General features: G+C 41.6%; 1 protein-coding gene across 6 annotated transcripts in view; it reads left to right on the top strand.

Moving 5' to 3' along the window:
- Positions 1 to 21,933, top strand: part of msi2a (musashi RNA-binding protein 2a) — a 362,909-nt gene that overhangs the window by 316,590 nt on the left and 24,386 nt on the right. For 3 of the 6 annotated variants that reach the window (XM_017711902.2, XM_017711900.2, XM_017711899.2), the window contains exon 11: positions 17,215 to 17,280. In XM_017711902.2, coding sequence (XP_017567391.1) covers positions 17,215 to 17,280 — 66 coding nt within the window. Of the gene's footprint in view, positions 1 to 17,214; positions 17,338 to 21,933 lie in introns of all 6 variants that reach the window. The other 3 variants (XM_017711901.2, XM_017711898.2, XM_017711897.2) reach the window with 1 other exon arrangement.

Raw genomic sequence — 21,933 nt, 5'->3', positions numbered from 1 at the left:
GAGAAAAACAGAACTAACTTACACAACCCATAAAATGCACTAAATTTGTTGCACTTGAAGTGTATTTTTTATGTTTCTTTTGTGTGTGTGTGTGTGTGTGTGTGTGAAAGAGCAAAGCCCATTTCTTTTTGGTTAACAAGTTTAAGATAAGGATTAGGTTTATGATTATTATTACATGTACGTATGTACAAATATATGACATATATGAGTCATATTATTATTACATATAGGGAATTACATATATATGGATCATATTATTATGTCTCAAAGGTATGTATATATCACTGCTGTCTGAACAAAACATTGTATCTCCAATTTTACAGGAGAAGGAAAAAACATACTTTACAACCAGTCAACCAGTTTTTCCAAGTAGTTTCAGATTATGTCTTGTTATCCATTTATCATGAAATTTACGCACAATGTAAAGGGTGGAAAGGGCATTTTCAAATTATGTGAAAAACTGAAAAATTGGCAAAATGACAAAAATGGAGATACGAGGTTTTGTTTCAAAAGCAGTTATATATAAAACAATTGAAGGTCATATTATTACATACTTATTTACATATGTGTAATGCATGAGACATACGTATGAAACTGTTCTAACACTACAAAATAAATGTGTGTGTGTGTGTGTGATTTTGTGTGTGTGTGTGTGTGTGTGTGTGTGTGTGTGTGTGTGTGTGTGTGTGTGTGTGTGTGTCTGCGGACATGAAGGCCCACAGTGTTTAATTATATATAGCATATAATATGGGCATCAATTGTTTGGCTTTCTAAATATAGTGTGCTGATTCATAACCGATGCATATGGACAGCATATGGTGGTTGCCAGACCTGGATATGGTTTCTAAAAAATATGAATGAAGTGGCCTTTTGTCTGTGATTAAACACTGAAATTTTAGCCTGGATGGAGTTTAAGCTGGTTGAGAAAGGTTTTGGAGATGTAATTACCGAACAGATTTGGGTGACTATTGACTTCTAGTGTTTGTTAGTAACATTAGCTTTGTTACTGCAGTGCTAAACTAGGAGAAGCGTAATTTGGCCACCAAGCATTTTTTGGCTGATCAATTTTTCTTCTCCAGTAAAGTTGCCATGTAAGAGACACAAGCTCTTCTTATAACAAGACTGTAGTACAGCTGTATCCAAAATTTTGGGCACCCCTTGCCAAATTCTGTTTTGTTGATTTTCTGAGTGAAAACAAGTGAACAAATCCTCTACAGAGAACACACTGCTGCACATTTTAATGCACAACTACTGTTTACTTGCTGAACTTAACATAGTAAAAAAACTTTGGCCTGTGAAAAAGTCATGACACATTTTATATAGAATTTTTCCTTTATGTTAAATACTCTGTGTAGAGGATGTGTTAACTTATTCTCACTTAGAAAATCAACACAAACAGGAACGCCCAACTTTTGCATACATCTGAAAATGTAACTCCGTTAATTAACTCTCTTCCTATTCACACATGCTCTACCAGCCTGCACGCTCAGAGTGGCAGCACAGCACACAGCATTGTTGTTCTCTGTGTGTTAGGGCAGCTCGTTCCCCTGTATTGAATAGCAATAAAAAGGTAATTGTGGCACATAAAACAAGCTTAAACAGCAGCAGTAGCCTTAAACACAAGATCACTCACTTGCTTACATTCCTTTGACTTATCATCCACAATGATTGTGTATGTTCTCATGTTTGTGCATATGTGTGTACGAGACCCCCCTTTGTTTACCATGATCATCATCCTTGAGCACAGCCTTTCCTGTGCTCAAGGATGCTTTCCAATCAGAAAGTACATAATCAGCAATACCTAAACACAGAAGACAAACACACTCCATATGTCCACTGACAACGGTATAGTCACTTAGCTAGACTGGAAAGAGTCCATAGCCATGGAGGAAAGTCTCACACCAAAATGATGGTGCATCACTGAGGCCGGCCCAGGAAGCCTAGAAGGCCAAAATGTCCTTAGGAATGAAGGGGTAGCATTTTCCAGTATCTGAACACCACCAACCCAGGCAGACGCATAGCTGCAATGCTGCGTCATCCTAGTGTCTGGCCCAGGTAGCTGCAAAGCTGCGATGTAGCATAACTTAGTCAGCCAGACTGAGAGACTTTGCAGCTGTGGCATAGTGTCGCTCGTAGCCATACTGCGTCACTCAAGCGGTCGACCCAGGCTGCATCATGATATCATCATGAATATTTAACAGTAATTAAGCACAAGTTATTAAATTTTCAGTGTCAGGAGAAAGCAGAAAACATACTGGTGTTCTCATGCAAAACCCTGTTTTTCCATTTCAGTCATTTTTCTACTTTCTACTTTGTGAAAACTCCAATTACTTTTCCATTCTGTTAAAATTTCATGATGAGCAGACCAACAGGAATGTGTCGCTTTGAAAAAACATCCATTATAAGCTAATAATGCTAGCTCCTTTAAAGTTACCCTTCTGGAGATGCGAGATTTTGTTCTGAAAAGTATTCAGAAGCCTCAACAACAGACTTTTGAGTCTGCCCTTTATAAAACATTAAGTTATTCAAAGAAAAAGGAAGTTCAGTCTTAGAAGTTGGTTGCATTTCATGCTTCTTACAATCCATTTTAGCCATTTATACATTTAGATTCAACAGTCCATAAAACCTCAGACATCCAGTTTTGGTGTTCTAGTGCAAATGTTCTTATTTTTTTATCTAGTTCCTTTTCTCAGTAAGTACTTTTTCACAGCTACTTATCCTTTCAGACCTGTAGTGCTGAGTTGTCTTCTCACAGTGGAAGGACGGCTGTGGATGTTTTCAGATCTGAAGCAATGTAACACGGGGAGCGTGAAGGCGGATGCATACGCTGAGATAAGCGACTCTTATTAAGGGCAAATCCAGGGTCATGGTCAAAACGGTCCAGGTTCAAATAGCCGATACGGAGAGCAGGAGGTACAGACATGACAAAATGAACACAGAACCTCAAACAAGAACCAAACACCACGAGAATACAATACACCCAACACGATCAAACATCCAAACAACAAAGACCAGCCAAGACAAGGGGCAAACACAGGGCTTAAATACAACAGGCATGATGAGGGACAGGTAGAAAACAGGTGGTGACAATCAGGGGCGGAGTCACAAAACAAGGGGCCAGACTAGGAAACCAAAACAAAGAAAACACGTGGACTAGACCAAAACAAAACACAAACACATGGACAGGACTGGGAGGGGCCAATCGTGACAAGCAGCTTGTTTTTCCTCTCTCTCTCTCTCTCTCTCTCTCTCTCTCAAAGATGAAAGCTTTAAGTGATGTTTATCTGATGGTGACAGTTTTGGTGTCTACCAGGTCTTCCAGGTGGTTGTTAGGAATCTTATTTTCTTAACTTGTACTTAGTATCTGTTGAAGGATGGTCTCTGACGGCGCAGTACTGTATAACTGTGTCTGCTTGTGCTTGTGCTTTCAACCCTCAGACATTTCTTGAATGTTTGGAGAAGGCCATCATTAAAATGCATAACAAATTAGTAATGTTTACTCGGGTGCTAACGAATGGGGAGCCAAGGTGGCACCACTAATTAATAGTGGTGCTTCAGGCTAACAAGGTGGGCGTCCCGTGAAGGGGGAGGAGTCTCTTCTCTGTTTTCTCTCTGGCTTCTTTGATTTTTGGAGGAATCCTCTGAGGACCCTCACTGTAACTCTGCTTGCTTTAGACTCTGTGCTGATCCTCAGTATGTCCTGCAGTGATGATAAACTTTAAGCTGTGTCCACATTTGTGTTCGTGAGTAGTAGAGGATGTACTTTATTATGAAACTCTAGACGTTTAAAGCATATGTCTCATTGTGGTGCGCAGGCTACACTGAACAGTTGAGTAGATATTGATAAAGCAGGAGTCTCAACCCAAATGTCTTTTCAACAAAAATCAAACCACCTTGGGAGCCACAACATTTTATGTCCATTTTACCATCTTGGCTGTCAGTATGTCTCAGTATCTGCTACTACTTTAAACAAAAAATAAAAACAAAAACACAAACTTACTTTCTGTTTTAAGCTTTAGCTCAGCTATAGCCGCTTCTCTCACATCTCCAGTAGAAAACTTTTCTGCAAAAGTAGATGTTTCTTGTAAAATGTCTCTTAACTTTCAACTTTTTTTAAAAGGCTGAAGTCACTTCTCATTCGCCAGCTTCAATTTCCCAATCCACCTTAAATGGTGCCTGAGCCGCAAGAATGTAACTGCTGCACAATTTAAAGTGGAACAGGAGAATTCAAATAAGAATCTGACTCTAGCTTCACAACTTCTTAGTGTTTGACAGTTTCTTGTTGCAGATTAAACATATCAGGAAACGAGCTGAAGTGATTATAGCTAAATTATCCATGTTTATCTTAAACCTTTCTTGCTATTTCTTGCTATATCGTTCGATACTAGCTAGGCAAGACTTGTCTGCGTTGCTGTGAACAACAGTCTGCGCAACAACCTTCAGGGTTAAAAGTTGGTGAATTAGCATTTATAGGCTGCTTTAATCTAAAATCTTATTCTGCTGTAGAGCTGCAACAGGGTGGTTAAAGAGCTGCACACAGCTCAGGAGCCGCATTTTGATGAACCTCTAAAGAAATGGTCAAGCAAAAAATTACATTTACACAATTTTCCACTTACCACTGGAGTGACAAGACCAATGTAGCTAACAAACATTAGAATTCAATAGTCACAAACCTTTTTTGTCAATACATCTGCAAAACATCTCTCAAGCCACTTAAACCACATCCAGATCTTCATTAAATACAAGTTCACTTACATAGTAAAGACTTGTTCATTTTTACAGTTCGCAGTAAGTCATACTATATCCTAAGCCACATCAACAAGCCTGCACAAACTTAATGAAGAGCTGAATGTGGTTTGAGAGCATTTTTTGGCATGTACTTAAGGAATAGATTTGGATGACTATTGACTTCTAGTTTTGTCAAGAAGAAAAATTGGAACAGCAAATGTGTTGGCTGATTTTTTTTGTCCTGAACCATTTCTTTAAGGTTATTCTTGCTCAGTTTGCTAATGGGAGCATCTACTGCTTGTTTTCTATATTTGTAAAAAGCATATTTTAAAACACCCAGAACACCTGCACATCAATAGAGTGCAACAATTTTGCTTTGTTTAAACAGTACATGTGTAATGTACTCTACCAGAAAAAAGTCAGAAGTGCGGACAATACAATGGAAATCAAATGTGAAAGCATCATTGCCTAGCTAACTACATAAATATGTAAATATGTACATTTAAATAGTAAAGCAAAACCACAGAAATATCTCTAGTTAACAAAGCCCCACACTGGTCCTAGCTTGCCAGGCCAAAAAAGACCCAGAGAGAGAGGGAAAGAGAGAAAAGGAGAGAAAGAGAGGGAAGCCATAACCTTGACGTGACGAGTCTTCCATTAGCCACAGGTCGGACTCGCTATAACCCGGCTCTGTTTTTGGCGCCGGAGCAAGAAATTATTTATTTTAGAGGACGCCGTCCTGCCCGCTCGGCTGCTCCCAGACACGGAAAGGCCCGGCACGGTCTGAGGGGCCCGCAAAGTTTTTATGTTTTATGATACGTGTGAATGTGGCTCTTGGGCGGGCGAGAGTAAGTCACCTCCATAAAGCATGGCTGGCCGAACGGTAATGAGCGAGTAATGCGGGCTGAGAGTCATACATCACAGCTCCGCAATAGCCTTATTACACTCGCAGCTCGGAGCGCCACCCCACGCGTATCCAGCTGTGTAAGTGTGCGCTAATGCGTCATAAATTACACCTTGGCCCCGTGTTTTGCAGGCCTCTGCCACTGATGAGTTCATACACCAGTTTTGGCTTGGGAGACGGTGCCTGTCGTACGCTTTCACATACAGAAATGACATGCCATTACGGAGGTGGCGAATATAGACACACGGTAGACGATCTGCTGTCTGGAACAGTTGTTAATGCAGGAAAGAGGTGTTTGGGGTTTTTGTAGAAACGTCCTCCCTTTCTTCTTATTTGTAGTCACAGCAAAGAAGTAGTTTGGCGAAAAGGTCACAGTGGTTGCTGCTACTGTTTTTAGCTGTATAATATTTTCTTTTGGCCATTTTTATAGATCACATTATCAGAAACCACTTAAAAAAGTATTTGAGAGGCTATAGGCTTTCATTACTTGTAAGCCATGTAAGCCGCGTAGCTCCACTGCAAAAGTAAGGCTGGCTTTACACGGTGAAACTTTCCATCAGCTTGTAGTTTAAATGAAATTTCGACTGCATATGTAAATTGTTCTGCAATTTACTTGAAACACTATAGCAAAAGTTTCAAGTGTCTGAACCTGGTGAAGGATGTTTCATTGGGGTGCTGAAGTGTCACATGATCATATCAGTCAAGATCATTTCAAACAATTGGTTTCACCAGATCAATGGACAATAAAACATCACATTTGAAAAGCCTAATATACAGACCAAATTTAAAAATTAAATATATAGTAAAAACCCTGGATAGATAATTAGTGCAGTAAGCATAACCAAATTATGTTACCTGCACTTTACCAGCTCACTCTGACAAATGGGATCATTTCTAGATAGACAGATAGACAGATTACTACTCCAGTAATTAAATATGTTGCATGCAACTTCAGTTGTTTTTGAATTGCTGTGCATTAAGCTGAAATTGCATGCAACGTCATTTTTGAATTGCTGTGTGTTAAGCTGACCGTATTCGTTTCTGATATTTCGAAGCAAACACCAAAAAGGCCAGTTTAACCATCAAGTTGCACAGAAATGGATTCATGCACTTCACAACATGCAACTACTTGCATGAAAGTTTCAGAGTGTAAAGCCAGGCTAATAAAGCAAACTTGACACACCAAGCAAGTCTTGGCTGATCAACTACATTTGGGGTAAAGGGGAAAGTGTGTACATTTTTATACTATCAATTTCAACAGTACATCAACTGTGTACACTTACAAGCATAAAGCCTGTCTATCCTTTACCTAGCTTTCAGAATGGCTGTCAAAATCCACGTGCTTATAGAAAAAGATCACTGCCAAAAGGGATCATTTCGAGTCAGATATTTCACCTGTGAAACATGTTCCGCACATGCACACACACTCATAAATATACAGCGTTAAGGATGCTCAATGAACATCTTCACAAGCACACTTGTGTATGAGCACGTCTTGGCTTCCATATGTGCTCCTTCGGGTGGCATTTTTGTGTGTGTTTTCCTGGCTTGTTTTCTCTGCACTGTGTGTATGTGAAGATGAGCTCTGTGCCTTCCACACTCCTTGTAAGAGCCAGCTGGGCTCAGGGCCGCTCGCTGATTTGGAGCTTTGATAGTGCTCCTCAGAGCTTTTCTCAAAACAACAAAAGCCACCAAGTTGCGCCGAAACACCCTGACAATGGGCCACTTGTCAATCCGCAGATGAAAAGATAGCAATAGCTATTTTCCCTCCTATCACTATTCTTATTTGTCATGTTTTCTTTTTTTACATTTATTTTTCCTTCCTTCCTTTCTTTTCAAAGAGGCTGGTAAAGGAAATGCTAGAGAGGGGCTATTTTTCTATTTCCCACGACCCTGTGGGCAGGCGGAGGGAGGGGATGTGCGCTGGCTGTGGAAACCCCGGCTGTATTTACCATTGATCCTCTTTTTATGAGCGCCGGCGCTGGGCTTGCAAAGTTTACCCCCCGCTCACCAGCAGCCTCTGAGCTCAGCAGCCAGGCTTTACTGTTTCTAGAGAAGAGGGATAGGGATGTAAAACTTACGCTGCTGTCTGACTTTACCTTCTGTTGTCAGAACAGTGACACACTATAAAGGACTACTGCAGTGCTTTTCAACCTCATCTCTATCTGCCACATCTGTAACGTGGAAAGGGTTTGGTGGACACGGTTAATCTGGATCAGTAAGAGGCGCTCTTACAGAAATGTCTTGACCAACATTTTGCAACAACTAAAAAAAGTATGTGACATTCAAAATAAAATGTCACCTAGGAATGTTTGAAAGATCAATATTGAAAATATATCAATTTTAGTCAGTAGAAATTGCTGTCAGCTAGACTCTGATGGTAACACTGGCTAGCTAACATCAAATAAATACAGAGTTATGTCCTGGTAGGGGTTTGGTAAGTTGGCATATTGATCTTGGGGTTGGTTGGCACATTTCAGCCTGTGCAAGGGTAGGGCTGTTGTCAGAAACATAACGCTGCTGTCTGAGGAAAACTTTATATTGTCTGTAACTTTCATGATGAATGGACAAAATAAAACAGCCCAAAATGATTTGGAAAAACGTAAAGTAGGTTTTTTCTTCTCCTGTAAAGTTACCATTTTGGAGATACGTGTTTTTCTTTTGACAACAGCGATATGCTACATGCTACACATATAGAAACAGCATACTAAACAACACAATTAGAATGCAGTGCTGCATGCCACTGTTTAAATAGCCATGTTAGCTACTTCAGCCTCGTAGGTCTAGTGCTGTCATTTTTAAACAGCCGCAGTACACTGCTTGAAATAGGAATGATATTTTGAATGATATCCTCCAAAGAGAGCCCTGGCTGGAAAGGGCAACCAGTAATGCAATATCAGATGGTAAAGTCTTTAAGTGGTTGTTTTTTGTTCCAGTGCTAATTTCACTGAAATAACTGCACTCTGATATACTGCACAGTCTGATTGACATACCTATGCCCAGTTTAAGCAATAGTGAGTACTGAGCACGAAGCCCGTGTGCTCTCCTGCGTGATCGCCCTCCTCTTCTCCTGTCTTGTCCCAGATCAGAGTGAGGTTCCAGGCCCCCCAAGGGGCTGCGCAGTTCAGAAAGCTCTCCCAGGGCCCCTGGCCACGGCTGCGGGACAGATGTGTCCTTGCACCTTCCCCGGAGTCCCAGCGCCTGTCCAAATGCGGCCTTCTGACGACAGTGAGAAGAGGGATGACAGGGCAAAAGCACTGCTGAAAAAACTGAAAACTAAATATTGGCTTTATCTTGCCAGTAATAAAAGGGCCATGAAATTGATTTAATGCCGCAGCGGCTCTCTAGGGCGGCTTCTCACGGCGCCAACGCAAAACAATGAGCCGGCAAGATCTATTAATTAACCCACCTAATCCGGCACAGTTAATCTCTCACCAGAACTTTTTTTGCTCTCAACGCTAAGTTCGAGAGGCAGGGGAAAGGGAAACGAAAGAGCAGATGACTCGCAGCTCTGGAGAGAAATGTTTCTGCTCAACAACAGCAGAAGACGGGTGTTGAAGAGCAGAGGAAGAGATGAAAAAGGAGGGGAGAGGAGAAGATAGATCATGGATCATAGTTTGCAGAGAAATAGGGGTGTTGGGACTGTATTTAATATTAGCACTGCTCTTACAGCCGATTTGGGTGTTGTGGAGAGATTAAGTGGGGATAAGAATAAAGAAATGAAACGTGCAATTTGGGTCAGGGTGCTAAACTAGTACAGGGGCTGATGATTGTAAGTGACCCTACCCAATCATCAGGCTGTTCATTTCTTTTTTCCATTTTCTCTTTTTATAGAGTACCTGAGGAATTTGAGCACATGAAAGGGTCCGTATATTACATTTAAAAAATTTTTTTCTTGAGATCCACTCAAGATGTTTGTGTGGTTTGTATGTCAGTAATTCATTTTTACTTGACTATTTTCCAACCTCTCTTTAATCTTTATTTCTCAGAATTAAACAGGCTGTTTTTTGTTGACTGTGACTGATCTGTGACTTGTAAACTATGTAAACAACCTCTGTTCTGATTGGCTGCCTTGTATTGTGCCTCATTCAAAAAGCAGGCCAGGCTGAAACATGCAATGAAACTGAAACAATGAAATTAATTTGCTGAGGATGTGTGTGTGTGTGTATGTATATATATATATATATATATGTGTGTGTGTGTGTGTGTGTGTGTGTGTGTGTGTGTGTGTGTGTGTGTGTGTATCTGCAGTTTTCTCTGTAAGTGTGTGTGTGTGTATGTGTATATATATATATACACTTCTATGATGAATGAATGAGGAATAGAAATGCTCCAAAATAAATTTTCACATTCACCAGAACTGTTGTAGAAATAGAGATATAGATTCTTTTGTGCTTTATAATATCTCAGTCTCTCTCTTTCTCTGTCTTCATCTCTCCATCACTCTCTCCTTGGCTCTCTGTCTCTCAGTTGGGCTCAAGTCAATAAACTTTATTGGCATGACCATATTTAGTTACAGCACTGCCAAGGCACCAACAAAACAAGAACTTGCACAGTAAGAGATTTAAGAAACATCACCTGCTGAAACATGCAAATGAGTTGGTTTTGTTCTGGTTCACATGTGAGTGAGTTAAAGTGTCTAGTGTGTAAATAATATTTTACATACAGTGATTCAATCTTATCCAGCTGTCCAGTAGTATTGAGTCAAGGCAACTGGTATAATCTACGTACAGTGACGCTGATTCATTGAGACATTTACTAGACAATTCATTGACCAGGATGACTGATAACCTGGACAGGCGTGAATCGAGTTTTCAGACTATTCAAGACAAGTAAAATCTGAAATGAATTATGGTCTGAAAAACAAAAAGTCAAAAATCTGGATTGCTCTCTTTGTTACCGTTCTTCGTCAGACCAATGGGTGGACCCATGACGCACATTACCCACACAATACCCATTCAAATCCTAAAGGTAATAATGCAATCAGTCTAACTGTGAACATCTTACAGTGCTCATCTTACAGCACCTGGCTCATAAACTCTCCCTGTTTTATGTAAAAAAAAAAAAAAAACCCACAACAACATCATCAAAAACTTTACCAGGCATACATCCTAATTATTGGTCCCTTTAAACGAGACTGGTGTGTTAGCTGGCTGTAGACAGGGGGCCACGGGGGTAATGGTGGGGGCTGGCTGAGCTATGTCTGATTACACCCTATCGCTCTGTCTCTGAGCACCATCTCTGCAGTCAGACCCACATAGTCTGATGAGCTGCTGTCAGATGCCGACATATGCCTTCATTAGCACCCGGCCTGTAATTATATTTATTATAATGTAATGTGGTGGTGTCTTAGACCCGCTGCTCTGATGTATGTCTTTAATCGGGCTGCTGTAACGATGACGTTTGATTACATTGTTTGAACACAGTGACCTCGATATTGTAGTTAAACACAGAAGATCATTTGCTAGTTCCTATATTGTGCCTGTGTACAAACTCTCTGATTTGATTGCTTTTTTAGCCCCAAACCACAATTTCATCAGTTATTAACTAACCATAGTTAATACTAAGTTACAGACTAACTATAGATTACATGGTAAGGAGTTTGAAAGTACTAAAAGTACTATCTAAAATGTGTAGTTATGTGTGAGACGAAGTGCGGTACCACATAGAGGTCATATTATTAAAAGGGAATTTTCACAGACTGCATGAATCAGTCAGTGAGATGCAAATTCAGTTATTCCGAGTGGTTTCAAATGGTTTTCTGTGGAGAAACGTAATTATTGGATTTTTTCACAATTGTAATCGTAAGCAGTGGGCTTGCAATGTCTAAAATGCAAATACAGCCATATTTACCACTTTATTTAGTATACAAAATGAACAGTGACCCTACATGTGTGTATTGCATTTATGTGTAATGCTAATAATGGTAAAACAGTGTTAAATCTGAAAAAACAAGTTTTCTTCAGGTACTACTTTGCCTTTAAATGCCCTATATGCACCTCTCTGTCATGAATGGCTTTTAAAAAACACACGTTAGGCCAAAACATTATCTCAAAGCTTTCATAGAACAATGTTTCAGGCATCACACAACATAACAGTAAGCATTTTGTGTAACAGATTTCTGTGAGGGAAACTTTAGAAGCATTGTGCTTTTCAGATGTTTGGTTCCCAGCACCACATTGAATAGTTCTTCGGTTCTGTGACTTGGTTTTTCTAAAATGGTGCATTTCACTTCAAACCACTCTGAATGACTTTATTTACACCTTACATTCTTTAACACATGCACCACCACATACACCAAAATGTGGACATGTGAACTGTATAAGGTATCTATAACTACATTATGAAATACTGCTCTGAGATAACTAGAATAGTCGCTGCCCACTCTTACACCCAGCCCTGATCATAAGGCTCTGCTGAGACATATCATTCTCGTCGATTAGTGAACCACATGGCTTATGATGGGCCTCATTCCTGCGCACTGAGTGGAATGGCATAATAGGCACTCGGTAACAAGCAATTAATCCCCCAGTCTCTATCTTTCAGCCCCGCCATCAGAAGCAGAGGGACTGGGGCTGTGCTCATTGGGACAGCTCAGCCAAGCTTGCTCAATGAGTGGCCATAAGTCATCTTTCTCCACCCATGACTGAGACGGAGTCTTGTCCTTCAATGAGCCACACTTACACTCATTAGAGATGCAACTGAAGATTATTTCTATTATTAGTTCACTTATATATATCTTATATATTTATTTAATTGACTGATCTGCCCTCTTTTGTTCCTTTGCTGCTGCTTTCAAACAGTAACACCATGAACAGGAGTATTAACATAAAGAATAAAAGTATCAGGAATCATCAGGAGTGTGCGAGTTCGATCCCTGATGATACTACAGCCATCCTTGGGTGGGAGTCCAAGAGAGCACAATTGGCCTTGCTCTGTGGGTGGACAGGATGGCCACCCTTCTACCCCCTCCACTCAGTGTGATGTCAGCACAGGCGTCTGTTAGCTGACGTAACAGAACTGGCAGTTGGCGCTTTCCTCCAAGTACGTTCAGCTGTCCAATGACGTTGAGTTAGTGGCAGCTTGAAAAGATGCAGTGGTGCTTTACAGGTCTCGGGGAAGCCTGTGCTAGCCTTCACCCTCCTAGTGCTGATAGCATCATGTGACTGGCTGAGTCCTATCTAGTGGGTGGATTTGGAAACCGTTAAATTGGACAAGAACAGCAATAGTACTACAAGTAATACAGGTATGACCATAGACAGGAGAATCAACATAAAGAATTGAAGAAGGGCAGAACAATATTACTGTAAAGCAAGAAATATCATAGCAGACAGAACACTAGTTTTACTGTAAATATTACAGGCTACTGCTTACTGGCTGAGAAATGACATGCATTTAGCACATATACACATGCAGTCATACACAGCTGTATGTCGTAAGTTATTACATCCTATACAGAAAATACACTTTAGCACAGTTTAAAGCAGAATTACTGTATATGCTGCATTTAACATGTTGGAAAGTTTTTTAGTTTTTCCGATATGTTAAATTGTATTGCTCTATTTAAGTTTGTTTACTGCAGATGCTGTGCTATTTTACTGTATGCAGTGAGAGTGCCAGTGGACACAAGAAAGTTCAAGTTCAGAATAAATTTTCATTTAATACTCTATTCATAGTGTTAAAATGGAATACAACAAAATTTCCACATTAACATTTTTCTTAATTGATAATGTCAAGTTTGCTACAGTCCTAATACATATACTGGCCTGCTTCCCGAGTAATCCTCCTGAATGACTGGGCTATGCCGCCCTGTGTGTAGCCAGGTCTATGCTTGTGTATGAAATTATAGTGCATAACATCTCTTCTGAAGCTTTCTGCCCAAACAGCCATCCGATTTGCCTTAAGCTGTACTTTAGTGCTGCTCAGCCGGCCGGCCTGGTCACAGCTGGACACATGTCCCTGCTGTGGCCGCCTGACGAATATTTGGTAGGTTAATGTTAGCGGTCCAGCCAACCTCTTTGCACTCTCAGTTGAACAGTCCTGTAATTTTTGCTAGAGGGAAATGTTCCATTGCTCGCTGTGTGTGTTGTGTGTCATAGAAAGAAACACTTTTTTTTTTTAGAAAAGAGCCATCAGACCCCTTCAAGGACCCCATGCTCTTGTGTTGAATGGAATTATGGTGCTGAAAAGGAGTCATGTGGTTCTGTGTGAGACAAAGAGAGAGTGAGAGAAAGGTAGAGGGAGGGAGTAAATGGTAGTCTAAGCGCTACTTCTAACTCAATAAAGAGGCCTGGAAAAACTTACACAGATCGAAACCTCAGCTACCGTCTCTGCCTCTCCTAATTATTTCATTTGATTAAATGATTGTGCTTGTGCCTCCTGTCAGGTTATTGGCCCTGATCTCGCGGCAGTATTGTGTGCGTGTGTGTGTGAAAAACTGAGAGTAAGAAATAAATAGATGTGGGCATTGGTTTGTTGTCTTGTGTTGTGTTTGTTGTGACCCTTATTCACTTTTGTGCATTACATTAAAGACATGCAGTTCTATTGCCTGAATGTTGTTTCTGTTGGCAAAACTGCATCATTACCATGAATATGTCTGGTAGACAAAACAGTAGTGCTAAATAAAAGTATCACTATGGACAAAATCACCATGGACAGGAGTATTAATTTAAAGAATAAAGGATGACCATGAACAGAACAGTATAATTGTAAAGCAAACATTTTTTAAACAATTGACCTCAGCAGTGAGTTTATCACAATACACATTAGAATAAAGTCATATTGATAATTCAAATAAACATAAAAACAATAAAAAAAGTAACAAGAATTTCTTGGGGTCCATATTTTTCCTTGACACCTTCACAGCCGCCGCAGAGACTCGTTAATATCATCAGTTACATCATGAGCTCAATTCACTGAAGCACTGATTGGTCAATACAGTAACATCCATATATATATATATATATATATGGTATCAACTAACTAAAAGCTACAAGGTAAAAGAAGAATGTCACGCATTCAGCGGACATGAGTCTGGACTCCATTTCCCAGGAGTCACAGGGGACTCACGTGACTGACAGCAAAGCACGGCGCTCCTATCAGTGTTCACAATCCCCAGAATACTAACGCGGATCACCTGTGGACTAGGTCATATGACCTTACTAGTTAGGATTTAAGCCCGGGCTTAGAATAGGAACATTGCGAAATATTGTATCACTGTGATCTACTGAGCGGTTTGTTGATGTTTGCCTCCTTGTGTTTTCGACCTTTGCTTTGTCTTCACATTACTCAAGTTTTTGCCTTATCCTTTTTTTTTTACTGTCGCTTCTCTTGTTGGATCAGTGTTTTGACTTGCTGGACTGAGTATTGACTACGATTCTGGTTTTCCCTCTGGCAAAGATTAAACCCGACCTCTTTGCACATGTCATTCGTCTGAATTCTGTCTCCACGTAACAAAGAAACTACGTTACTGGCGATTGAGCAGTGGAGGCATTAGGCCTGTCACTATCAGGATGTTTTATATGATGATTAACCGTGATATAAATAATTGCTATTAATAATTGAGTTGTCTTTTTGTTCATCTTTTTGTTCAAAAAAACACAAAGTGGTGATGTGCCCACCAACACTATGGTTAGTATGCTGCGGTTGTGGTACAAAATAAACTGCCTAACCTGCTGTAATATCGTAAAAAAATATCACTGACCAGCCACAAAAGGAAAGGGCCCCAAAAACATGTTTGCCCAGGGGCCAATAACATGATGATCCAGGCCTGGTGTCTGACAACTCAAAAGTAAGATAGCAAATTTTTTGGCCATATTATACTTCAGTGGTAAATGGTGAATAGTGGAATGGATTGGAAAGCATCAGGATTATGATCAGCCATAACAAAATTACAAATAACACTGTGTTATAACAGCAAATGACGGGAGCTAGTGACAACAAAACTAAAACGCTTGCGTTATAATCACTGAAGCTGCATACACCAGCTGAGAGCCTCATACAAAACGCCGTTTCTGATGCACCATGTTGCTCTGCTATTCCACCTCAAACTGGAAAAAAAGAAAGAGAAAAAGAGTGAGATCTGTAAGAACCTTCCAGTAAACAGTTTGGAGAGAACTAGAGTGCTAGAAGTTAGAGATGAACACCGTTTGTTTTGTGTTAGCTAGTTAGCTACGTAGGCTTAGCAAATATAAGTTAGTATAACCGAGCTGCTCAGCACCAGGGTGGAGTAATGCTATTTAAACTATGTTATTAAGACAACTGATTTTAAACGTGAGGATAAATCATACCACAGCGACTCAGCTCAGTCAGAGATGCAGATGTCTTCTAATAGGTCCGTTGTTTGTTTACATTTTGACTTGATGTCCGCACCCAATGTTTCCAATATAGACTACTTGAAGTCTTTGCAACGTAATGCAATGCTACATTTGAACACTTGCGTGCTGTTAATTTTTTCCCCACTCTGCTGCTAGTAAAGTTCCCACTGCGAGTGAAAACAGCTGTTTACGTTCTCTTAATTGCTTGTAGGCCCCCCTAATGGCTCAGGCCCTTGGGCACATGGCCATAAAACCCATTGGATGATCTGGGCCTGTCAGCTTAAATCCAAAAATACAAATATCACTCACCTTTCCCCCTTTAAACATGCTAGAATCTAGAGCTTTTTTCTTTATTAGGTCCATAAAATGTCTCAATAAATAAAAGAAATAAATTTTTATTTGCATGCATTTGCCTCTAGTCACCTAATGAAAACGCACCCAATGCACATTCATTTTGTTGCATCTAGAGCATGTGAGTAATGAGGAGTGGGAGCAGAGTGACATGATTTTGCTCAGAGTGCAGAGTGGTTTTTCAGAAAGTCAGAGTGTCAGTGTTTATTTTGTTCTGAAATCACTTCAGTATTGCTCAATCCCGCGACTGAGACGGTCTGTTTTTTTCCCCTTATTAACTCCTAACGTTCTACAGACGTTATACAGAGTTTGTCTTATGTCATCTATTTTACTTTGCGAACATTAGAGAAGTTGGTGTAAAAAGCACATGGCTTTGTTTACTCCTGGCAGTTTTCTAGCTTGTGACTGGGCTGCAATGAAGTATGTAGTGTCTTGTTCATCTTTTCAAGACATAAAATAATTATTACAGGAATGGACCATATGGAGTGCAGATGTGAGGGTTTCTCTGACCTGATCGAGGAGCGGGAAATAGAAAACCCAGAGCAGAGCTAGAGCAGAGTGATTACATGCTTTGAGCGCAGAGTGGATATAACCGCTGCTCCACTCCACTCACATGCTCTGGTTGCATCATAAACATATGACTGTAAAACCAAACACCTGGAAAATATGTGGTCAGTTTAAATAAATGAGATCAACTCAAATAATTGCAATCGGGCAATTATGTAATGTGACCCACCTAGGCAACAAACATCTATGCAGAACTTGGGTGATGGGGTGAACACCTTAAACAATGGTTCCTAATTTTTCTGTACAAAAGTGTGTATATATAATAATGCCAATATATTTTGATTATGTGTATACATACATATATATGTAATGTATGTATATTATATATATAATATATTTGTGTGGCAGGTTTCCCGGCTACAGCGTATGGACCAGTGGCAGCAGCGGCGGCAGTGGCAGCAGCGCGAGGCTCAGGTAGGGGGGCCCGTGGAAGAGGCGGCTACGTGGCATACCCACAGAACTCGGGGCCAGGTAAACGCTCTGACCGCGTGTGTTCTGTGTGGCTACCGCTGTGTCCATCCTCTTCAGCACACATATACACATACACAAACATATATTCATACTCTTGGACATAAGCTGAGACACACAATTGCACACTTTAAATAAGAGAGTGGCAGCTTAACTGGATCACCCCAATAGAATTAGAACTAAACCACTAGCACCGTTTCTCTTCTTGTTTTAAGTTACTACGTTGGTGTGCTTTAACCCTCAGTAAATAACATTAAACCCCCAATATTTGTTAGCACAAGAGAAACAAGAATATTTAAAGGTGCACTAGCAAGCAAACCTACACATACTAAGGCATTGATCAGCACACAAACACATACACACACACACACATGCCTGCCTGCATACAGCACTGGCGTGGCACCCTATTATCCAGACTGAGTTGAAGGAATGGAATTTTCTCCTCCTCATCACTCTTCATTGATTGGCTCCTCAGCTTGATGAACAAATCTGCCTCAGTCCTCCTCAATAGCACTAAATAAATCAATGGCTTCTCACTAAAGTCCGGCTGCCTGTCATCGGCATCCTTAATCGGTGGGCAAATGCCCAGAGGGGCCTGAGGCTTTTCATTTAGTTGTTTAAGCACCGTCTTGGAGCAGGACCCCTCTGAATGGCCAGGCCAAGGCTGTACTCTATGGTTACTGGCCCACCCTTGTTTTGCATCTACTCAAACACGGACCCAAGAGGATTTCAGTATGACTCAGAGAGATCTGGGGGCTCCTGGGGTTTCTTGTGTGTCCCAAAGCAAGTGGACCATTCATACAAATGTTCTGTGGGCCTTCTGTTTAAGGAGTGTAGATAAACTGTTGCGGACTGTGAATACCTTGGATACTTCATGTTTGGGGGATGGACAAGCTGTTATTTAAAGGTTTTGACTGCTACAGATGGATCTAAGATACAGTCCTAGTTTGTAGTTTAGTACAGGATGTCTATAGCTTTTGGAAACATGATCCTTTTGCTCTGAGTGCTGAATATGTTCCCAAATGTTCATAAAAATGATGATATGCTTTTTGAACTGCGATTGTAGAAACAGCCAAGAAAATAATTCCATTGGGAATGTGTGTTAATGCCCTTTTGTTTGTGTATGTGACATTCACCACTGACGCTAGTGTGTGAAATGTGTGCGTGATATAATCCATGTGTACTAGCCACAGAGTGGCAAGGGCAAGTGAAAAGCTGTGTATGTATGTGAGTTTGTGTGTGTGCAGCTACACTCCAATCCTTCACACTCCTCAGCTGTACTACTGACTAATATCAGCAGACAGATCAGTGCAGGGTGGGACTTGGCGTCCCGAATAGTGACGAGTGATGACTGTCGAGGGTGGGGACTCTCTGCCCCTGCTCTCCTCCCCATCATCAGTGCAGTCCCTGTTATACTTACTCAGCTGCTCCTGCCTCTCTTCCTTAAATCTAACTGCAGTGCTTGTAGAAGCACCTGTTCTTTTACATTATCCTTAACTGTATGACTCACTTTCCTCAGGCATAGTTGTTTTCTCTTGGCCTCCAGCACAGAGAGCAAGCAGACTGACATGGTGTAATGACTGTGGGTTGAGGAAGAGCGTCTACCTGCATCTGTGTCTGTTCCTTTCTTTGTCCCTCTACCTGTCATTCTGTTTGTCCCCATCTGTCCCTTTGCCTGTCCCACTGTTTGTCTCTTTCCTGTCCTTCTGCCTGTCCCCCAGCAGTCCCTTTCTCAGTCCCTCTTTTTGTTCTTCTGCCTGTCCCTCAACCTATGTCTCTTTACTTCGTCTGCCTTTTATTCCTAGTATCTCAGCCTGTCCTGCTGTCTATTCCTCCATAATGTCTACGAATTATTCAGTAATTACTAAGAAACAACTATGCAAGGTATGTGAGGAATGGAAGTCTGGACCTGCTGTGGGACAAAAGGTCTGGACTGCTTCATATGCATCTGAGAGGGCTTCTGGACTGTGTAGTACAGTACCAAAAGTGTCTCTCTGCCTGTCTGTCTGTATCTGGACCTCACCGGAAGGCAGGCATGAGTGTTCCCCACAGGGGGCTACACCACAGGAGGTTCGCTGCCCTCTGGAGCCCTGTCTCTCACACTCACAGCCTGCCCGCCAGCCTGCCTAGCTTGGCCGACAGTGTTTGCGTGTGTCCGACTGCCGTGCTGGCACACATCACAGTAGTCACCCCTCCTGCTGCCTTTCTCTCTCCACTGAGAAATGTCCTCTGGCTCACTCCCTCTCCTTTCCACTCTCACGCTCTCAGTAAGACAGGCTGTCTGCTGGAGGAATGCACGTGTCTCTGCAGAGATCCGCTGGATATTTTTTCCCCCTCTCTTGGTACCTCTCAAGGTCTCTTCTCCAGATCGATCCCCACCTCCACCCCCTCCTGGCTCATTAAAGCTGAGGATGGCTTTTGTGTTGCCCCCACATAATTTCTTCTTCTTTTTTTGCTTACCTTATCACAAGGGTGTGTTTCTATCGTTCATTTGCCTTCTCCTCTCCCTCTCTATCTCTCCCTTGCGACTTGCTGGTTGTCGGGAAGATGCTAACAGAATGGCGCTCGACGATGCCTCTCGTCAGCAGAAGAGTGTGTAGTCGAGGCAAGCCAGCTGTCCCTTGCTGCTCAATAAGTGTATTGTGCTGAAGGTTAACATTGCCCCCAGCTTTCTCTTGAATAAGCAGTTCTCTGGCAGGGCTTATTCAATGGCCAATCACCACTGCATTTAACCCCGGTGTTCCACCAAACTGCGAGCACAGGCGCTTTCGCACAGCTTTCACTGAAAGCATATTACCAGGCGTATGTGTGGCAGGAACTCTGTTTTTACTAATGAGGCCGGAGACAAATGTTCTCGTCTAATTATACTGTCTCCATCCAAACAACAACATGCTTAGCCTCTTCACAGGAGAGGTCAGCCTTCCTTTTAGTCTGGTTGCAGTTGGGAATTGAGCCAATATTACATGTTTGTATTCTGTGTGCAAACTCCTGGTCCCTCTTCGTCATCTTGCTTATATTTCTCCTATGGCTTTCACTGCCAGCCCATCGCGGCCACATTATCCTGATGAAATGAGGAGGATGATGTTGTATGAAGCCCAATTCTGGCCTGATGAAGCCTATGGCTGCCTAGACACGGAGTTGCTCTCATTTGGCTGAGTGCTTTCCATTATATGGAGATCATTATCCATTTTGTCCCAATGAGTTCTGCCATACTGGAACAACGCAACTTCACAGAGGACCCTCCTAACCTGGGTTGCTGCAGTAAGATAACTGAAATATCTAATTCATAGAATTTTATTATGCAGTTTTATTTACACAATAATGGATGTAAGCTCCTATTATGTGTTGGCAAAATTAGCCTTGCTGCTTCAGTGCAAAACTACACAAGCAAACTTCATGTAGCAGAGGTCTTGGATGATGGACTACATTTGGGGCAAGTTGAGAATTGTGCAAGTTTGATTTTATCTGAATGTTTCTTTAAACTAACCCCTACAAGCATCCATCTATTGCCTCCCTCGTACACTCTAACATGCACACACAAGCCATCCCAGCTGCTGTTCCAGCCCTCGCCAGCATGCGCCTGTGGAAGAGGACCGACCGCAGCTTTGCTGTTCAAGAGTGCTCCACATGACACAGGTCCCACCGGCCCCCGTCATGAGAAGATAAATGTTACACATAAAGGTTAGAGAGGCCGCTGCTTCCCCTCCTTCCTCTGTTCCAGGATGGACTCCTCTGCACAGCTGTGGTGGGCAGATGCTCAAAGAGGACCTCCGGGAGGGACCATCCTGAGCTTCAAAGGGGGATAGAGACTTCAGTGGTGCTCAGCTGAGGAACGCTTTCATCTCCCGACACATGCAGCCGGTCTTGAGAAAACCTCTGATTTTTTTATTCACCTTTAAAACAATCAGAATGTGTGGCACATTTTTGGAAGCTTCCATAGCCTCAAGAACATTAGACTCTATGAAGATTTATATCCATGGTTGTGGCATTCCAGGCAATCGGAAGCAATTCGGGCAGCACACAAAAGCCGCATGGGCTGCGAGGGAGACCTGAGCGGAGGCTAGCGAATGCAAGAATAAATCATCTGTTAAATTTCATTAGCCAAGCCTCTCTGAGCACAAAATGACAAGACATTAAATATGTATTATTTATGAAATGTCGGCACTCTCCGAAAGAGTGGTCTAGTGGTGTTAATTAGTCACCCGTTCAGTCAGAAAAGGGCCTATTTTAAATGGAAAGTGAAAGCTAACTTCAGGCCTGTGCAGGGTTTTCATAGGTGGAAATGAAGTAGCTAATTATAACTGCTCTGAAATGCAAAGCCCATTGGGGAGGCATATGACAGGCTTATTGACATCTGCCCTGGATGTGCAGTTGATGGCCAGGGATTTAAGTGGAAACAGAGTAAAGAGGAGCAAAGAAAGCTGTGTATGTGTAGCACTGATGTCAGAATTTTCATAGACTTATGTTAGTGAACGCTGATGTACTCTTAAACACCTTCTCCCCTTCAAACGGGCTCTTAAGTGGTAAAGTGGGGGGGGTGTGCCTTGTGTTTTTTCATACACGACAGGGTGCTTTGTTTGCTGTGTGTGTGTGTGTGTG

The sequence above is a fragment of the Pygocentrus nattereri genome, chromosome 18, assembly GCF_015220715.1.
Source record: "Pygocentrus nattereri isolate fPygNat1 chromosome 18, fPygNat1.pri, whole genome shotgun sequence".
NCBI lineage: Eukaryota > Metazoa > Chordata > Actinopteri > Characiformes > Serrasalmidae > Pygocentrus > Pygocentrus nattereri.
The sequence above is the reverse complement of the archived record's forward strand: the minus strand, read 5'-3'. Positions and strand labels throughout refer to the sequence as shown.